The sequence below is a fragment of the Mastomys coucha genome, unplaced genomic scaffold (genome assembly GCF_008632895.1).
Source record: "Mastomys coucha isolate ucsf_1 unplaced genomic scaffold, UCSF_Mcou_1 pScaffold14, whole genome shotgun sequence".
Classification (NCBI taxonomy): Eukaryota; Metazoa; Chordata; class Mammalia; order Rodentia; family Muridae; genus Mastomys; species Mastomys coucha.
In genome coordinates this window covers 136,126,929-136,133,187 of record NW_022196896.1, presented here as the reverse complement: position 1 = coordinate 136,133,187, position 6,259 = coordinate 136,126,929, and the positions used below count along the sequence as shown (strand labels likewise).

Below are 6,259 nucleotides of genomic sequence, written 5' to 3'. Positions count from 1 at the left end.
ACACGCCAGCTTCCCCGACAGGGAGAGACTCCTCTCGGGACCCGGACGCCACCTACGACCAGCGAGGGGCCCAGAGCGCACGCGGCGCCGACGCGCACACTTCCGGCGACGAGGGCGGGCGCTGAGGGAGCGCGCGTGCGTACTCGTCGCCTCAGTCCTGATGTCAGCGCCGGCGGAGATTTTAAAATTCAAACCGCCTCTTCGTTGACCGAGACGGAAGGTCCTGTTTTGGCGGCTGCTTTCATGTGCCGTCGTGCAATTTGCTGAAAGCTGGACTCTTGGTCTTGTTGAGAAGCCGAGAGAAAGGTAACTACTGAGGTGGGATCAGCTCTGTCTGGGGTAAAATGCTCCGCGGCGCTAGAGCTAACTGTTGTGAGGGAGCTGGGGTGGTATCTGCCTGGCTCTGCTTTCTGCGGGCAACGTTTGTAGCGGGAGAAAGGGATGCGAACAGGTGGGGACTGACAGGGGGAAGCTGATTGGTGTGCTGTGTTCCCGTCCTGATGCTGCATCTTAAAAGCCATGTAGGGACAAGGAAAACAGTGAAATCATGAGAGTAGTATTAAGTGGGATGCAAGCCGCCTAAACAAGGAAGGATGTGGCTCAGTGCACAGCCTATCGTGCTAAAGGGCCTGGCTCTCCATCCCCAGCTCAAAACAAAACAATAACAACAAAGTGCAATCTGTCTAACCCTAAGACTGGAAGCTAGGGCAGGACCTTGAAAAGACTGAGTGCATAGTGTCTTGATGCTGCAGAGTTGGAGACAGGATCCGACATAGACATTATTTTGATACTTGTTTTGAAAGTGGGAGTAGCCTGTGTTGTGAATCGGATTGTTTATCATTGTTGAAAGGGGGATTAGAACCAGAAAGACTAAGACCAATTTGTCTTAATCAGGGTTTCTATTCCTGCACAAACATCATGACCAAGAAGCAAGTTGAGGAGGAAAGGGTTTATTCAGCTTACACCTCCAAACCTCTGTTCATCACTAAAGGAATTCAGGACTGGAACTCAAACAGGTCAGGAAGCAGGATGCAGAGGCCATGGAGGGATGTTTTTTACTGACTTGCTTCCCCTGGCTTGCTCAACCTGCTTTCTTATAGAACCCAAGACTTATAGAACCCTTGATCACTAATTGAGAAAATGCCCCACTGCTGGATCTCATGTAGGTATTTCCTCAACTGAAGTCCCACACTCTTTGAAAATTCTTACATATTAAAATTTCAATCCTTTTAAAATGTTCAATCTCTTTTAAAATCATTTAAATTTTAAAATCATTTAAATTAAATTTAAAAGTGCCTTTAATCCCAGCACTTGGGAGGCAGAGGCAGGGGAGTTTCTGAGTTCGAGGCCAGCCTGGTCTACAGTGTGAGTTCCTGGACAGCCAGAACTATACAGAGAAACCCTGTCTCAAAAAACAAACAAACAAACAAAAAAAAAACCAACAAAAAAAAGTCTCTTAACTGTGGGCTCCACTAAAATACTTTTTTAATTCAAGAGGAAAAAAATATCAGGCAGTCACAATCAAAAGCAAAATCAAACTCCAACTTGTCCAATGTCTGAGATCCACTCACCATCTTCTAGGCTCCTCCAAGGGCTTGGGGTCACTTCTCCAGCTCTGCCCTTTGTAGCACACACCTTGTCTTCTAAGCTCCTGCTGCCTGTATTCCACTGCTGCTGCTGTTCTTGGTGGTCATTTCATGGTACTGGCATCTCTAAAACACTGCTGTCTTCTACTGTAACTAGGCTTCACCAATAACCTCTCATAGGCTCTCTTCATGGTGCCAAGCCTCAACTGCCTTACATGACCCCTTCAGTCCTGGGCCATCAGTTGCAACTGAGGCTGCACCTTCACCAATGGCCTTCCACGGCCTCTCACAATGCTGAGCCTCAACTACTCTTCATGACCCCTTCATGCCTTCAAAACTAGTACCACCTCGATAACTCTTACACATTACCAAGTCCTGCTGCAGCATGAAGTACAACCTTGGCTATCTCTAGAACACAGTGTTTGTGCTCTCAGAAAACACTTCCTGGAAGATTTCACCTCACTAATGCTAGTCTTTTCCTATTCACTGCTACTTTCTTAGCTCCAGCTAACCAGCATCAATAGTCCCAGTAATGCAAAGTTTTCGGTTTAATAGTTCTGGTATCTTGTTAACCACAGCTGATTCTTCAGCCCCAGCTAACCAAAACCACAGAATCTTCACAATCAAAATAGCAACTCTGATAAGAGTCTTTAATCTTCCCTCTGATATTTCACAAACCAGGCCTCCATCTTCTGCACTGTTCTCAACATTATCTTCCAAGCTCCTACACAGCATCCCACAGAGCTCTTAACACCAATTTGAACTTCTAGCCCAAAGTTTCAAAGTCCTTCCACAATCCTCCCCAAAACATGGTCAGGTTACCAATTTGTCTTAGTCAGGGTTTCTATTCCTGCACAAACATCATGACCAAGAAGCAAATTGGGGAGGAAAGGGTATTAACTGAGAAACCAGGTGTATTAAAGTAGTAAAGTTTGTGCACTGTGTAGTTAGATGCCGATTTTTATGCCCAGAAATCTGGTTGTAGTCTGGAGGTTGACTTGGTCAAGCATCTCCGGTCTCAATGTTATGTAAAAATTGTTTTTCATCTCTTCTGATTGATTAATTAAAAGCTGATCAGCTAATTAGCTGAATAGGAAACAAGAATTGGGCAGAATTCTGACCCCAGTCTCAGGTCCTAAAGAGACTATGTGGATAGACCAGAGATGTCAGGAAGGGAACAGCCATAAGAACACATGCGTGGACCAGGTGAGCCAAAGCAAAACTTAGATTGCAGGTAAAGGACTATGTGTCTGGGCAGTAGGCAGCCATAGAGTTAGAATAGCTTAGAACCTGCTCAGCCTAGTGCCAGCAGCTTGTTAATAAAAATACCAGGTCTTGGGGGCTGGTGAGATGGCTCAGTGGGGAAGAACACCGACTGCTCTTCAGAAGGTCATGAGTTCAAATCCCAGCAACCACATGGTGGCTCACAACCACCCGTAATGAGATCTGACACCCTCTTCTGGTGCGTCTGAAGACAGCTACAGTGTACTTACATATAATAAATAAATAAATCTTTAAAAAAGAAAATACCAGGTCTCTATGTCATTCACTTGAGAGCCAAAACCAGCTAAAGTAAGCTGAAGAAACACCATGCAGGTATTTGAGAGCAAAGGGGGCATAAGAAAAACCCCCAAGAAGTACTTCTACACTATTTTGAAACCAACGGAAACATTTTGAGAGAGAAGTAAAGGAACCTGAAATTTCTTGTCAGGCAGCCCATGAATTACCATTAAAATAGATACAAGAGATAGCAGTGACTTGCTCAGGGCTAACATTACAGAAATTTTATGATCATGAATTGCTATGTGATCCAGAAATGATACATTGTTCATTCTTGTGTTGTACATGTCTGGTGTATTTAATACTTGAAGTTGCATAGGTGTTCTTTGTAAGAACTTCAGTTTACATGAACAAATAAATATAGCATACAAGGAAAAGATTGTCATAAAGAAACAAACTTAGTTGCTTTTCTACTAGAGGATAAAGATAATAACTGTTGCTTAATGAACTACTTAGATCTGGAACATTTTCCTAACATTGAAATCCTGAATTAGGTTACAAGCATGAAGCGCAGTTCAGCTTCCACCTGTGGTGCTGGCCGCCTCTCTATACAGGAGTTAAGGTCCCTGGACCTCAATAAACCAGATCTTCATACCCCTCAAACGTAAGTATCCCCCCACCCCCCCTGTGGTTCTCAGCTGCCTACTTTACTGTCTAGAGCAAAAAAAGTGTCAGAAATGGTTAGTACAGAAGTGTGAGTGACGTCTTGGTATCTCTTCCCAGTAATACTGGACTGGGGGGCCGATGAAATCTAAAAGTAGACATGATGCTAGATTTTAGCTCATTTGTCTTTCCAATTTCCAAAGTCAGATTCTTTACTGGGCATGCTATAAAATGATTGTCAATGCTTGCTTTCCTCTTTTTCTTTTGTTATTAATTGTTTAAGCAGGCACCGTGGTATAACTACTAAAGGCATAATAACATCAAAACAGATTTTTTTTTAATTTTATTTATATGCGTACACTGTAGCTATCTTCAGACACCCCAAAAGAGGGCATTGGATCTCATTACAGATGGTTGTGAGCCACCATGTGGTTGCTGGGATTTGAACTCAGGACCTCTGGAAGAGCAGTCAGTGCTCTTACCCGCTGAGCCATCTCTCCAGCACCTTAAAACAGATTTATTTGTTTTGGTGATAAGCTATAAAGTAATTTCCTCAAATTTGAAGGCGGGTGTCCAAGTGAACTTGCTACATAGCTTGTTATGGTCCACACACACACACCTACAATTCCAGTGTTCAAAAGACTCTAAGAAGAAGATGGCTCAATTCGATTTGAAAGCCAATGTGGCTATATAGTAAATTCCCCAGCTTGTATAGTTCACAGAACAACCAACCAAAGAATTTCTTATGTAAACATCAGTTTTTCACTCTGAGATTGCTCTTCCAGTTAACAGAAGGCTATCTCTAACCCACTGGGTACCCATATCCAATAAAGGCTATCTATAAGCTAGCTACTTAATAAGCCATTCTTAAATCACTTGGATTGATATAGTATGAAGCTCTACTACTTTTAGAAGTGTGAACTATTTACATATATTTTCCTTCTGGATATTTGAAGCACTTTTTTTTAAACCATTGCACATTGCTTACACCAAAAAAGATTTTGTGTATTGAATTGTACTTCAAAGCAAAAATGTTACCATTGCCATTTTTTCATAGTTTAGAAAATATGACTCAAATGACTGTACCTAGTATGGTGCTGGGAGGAAATTTTTGAGTCTGAGACTAACCCAGACTACATAGTGAGTCCAAGGACATCCTGGAATACAGACTAAGACCCTATCTCAAAATTTTAAAGAGTAGGTTTTAAAAGAAAAAACTTCAAACAAAGCTGTCAACCTATAATTAAGTACTTCTTATATCTTTATTCATACATAAAGTTTTTATCCATATATAAGTAAATTTTTTAAACCTACTTTATTTAGGGTATTTTTTTTCTTTTTTGGTTTTGTTTTGTTTTTTTGGGTTTTTTTAGATTGATTTATTTCATGTATGGGGATATACTGTAGCTGTCTTCAGACACACCAGAAGAGAGCATTGGATCCCATTACAGATGGTTGTGAGCCACCATGTGGTTGCTGGGAATTGAACTCAGGTCTTCTAAAAGAGCAGTCAGTGTTCTTAACCACTGAGCCATCTCTCCAGCACCACATAAATAAATTTTTAAGATAAAGAACATAGATTAAAGTTTTCAGCATTTTAAAATTATACTATCTTGTAGCTCATCCCAATGATAACAACTACCAAAAACTTTTGTGATTTTCAAAAAAATGTTGTTGGTAGTGGGAAAGAGGTATTAGCTCTAACATATTTCAAAAATTACTTAAACTGGTATTTTTTTTTTAAACTGGTATTACATTTATTTTAAAGAGTTGTTTTCTATTTTTCTTTAAAGCAAAGAGAGATTGAACTTTGGAAAGCTGAGTACACATAAACCTACATCTGAAAGAAAAGTCTCAATATTTGGGAAAAGGTAATGAGGTTTTGAATTATATTTAATGAGTAGATTATTATAGACATTCATTCATTCATTCACTTAGAGAGCAATAATAATAATGGGTTGTAAAAGGGGTTTCAAGCAGGAGTTATGATCCAGTTTTCCTGTGTTAGTTGGTCAAAATTCTGGGTGGTGTCTGCTTTACATGATGCTAGTGATGAACAGATTTCTGTTATTATAAGGTGATGGTCAAGTCTATTGTGTTCTGTACCTAGTTCTCAGAATCAGATGGGAAAAGAAGAGCCATCTTCTAGTTCAGCATTTGAATTCAACTCTTTCACACTCTGAAGACTAATAGTGACCTCAGAGAGCTTTTGTTTTATGGTCTGTGTCTGTCAGTATTGATTACATTAGAAATTAAACTCAGAAAATATCATATAAACTCAACTTTTAAATCATAGTAATCTCATATAGTTACAAAAATAAAATGCTTTTAATATTTAAAAACATTTCTGGGCCAGCAAGATGGCTTAGCAGATAAAGGTACTCACCTCTAAGTCCAGCAATCTGCTTTCAACTCCCAGTCCCACAAGGTAGGAGAAGAGAGGAGAACCTCCTTCTACAGGTCATCCTTCCCCTCTCTCTCTCTCTCTCTCTCTCTCTCTCTCTCTCTCT

At 40.6% G+C, this 6,259-nt stretch overlaps 1 protein-coding gene across 1 annotated transcript in view; it reads left to right on the top strand.

The window, feature by feature from the left end:
• The first annotated feature begins 153 nt into the window (after positions 1-153).
• The window catches only part of Ndc80 (NDC80 kinetochore complex component), a 38,602-nt gene continuing 32,496 nt past the window's right edge, over positions 154-6,259 (top strand). Inside the window, exons 1-3 of the mRNA XM_031368726.1 lie at positions 154-306; positions 3,641-3,750; positions 5,543-5,620. Of these exons, the coding sequence (XP_031224586.1) occupies positions 3,650-3,750; positions 5,543-5,620 (179 nt within the window). The 5' untranslated portion in view covers positions 154-306; positions 3,641-3,649. The remainder of the gene's footprint in view (positions 307-3,640; positions 3,751-5,542; positions 5,621-6,259) is intronic.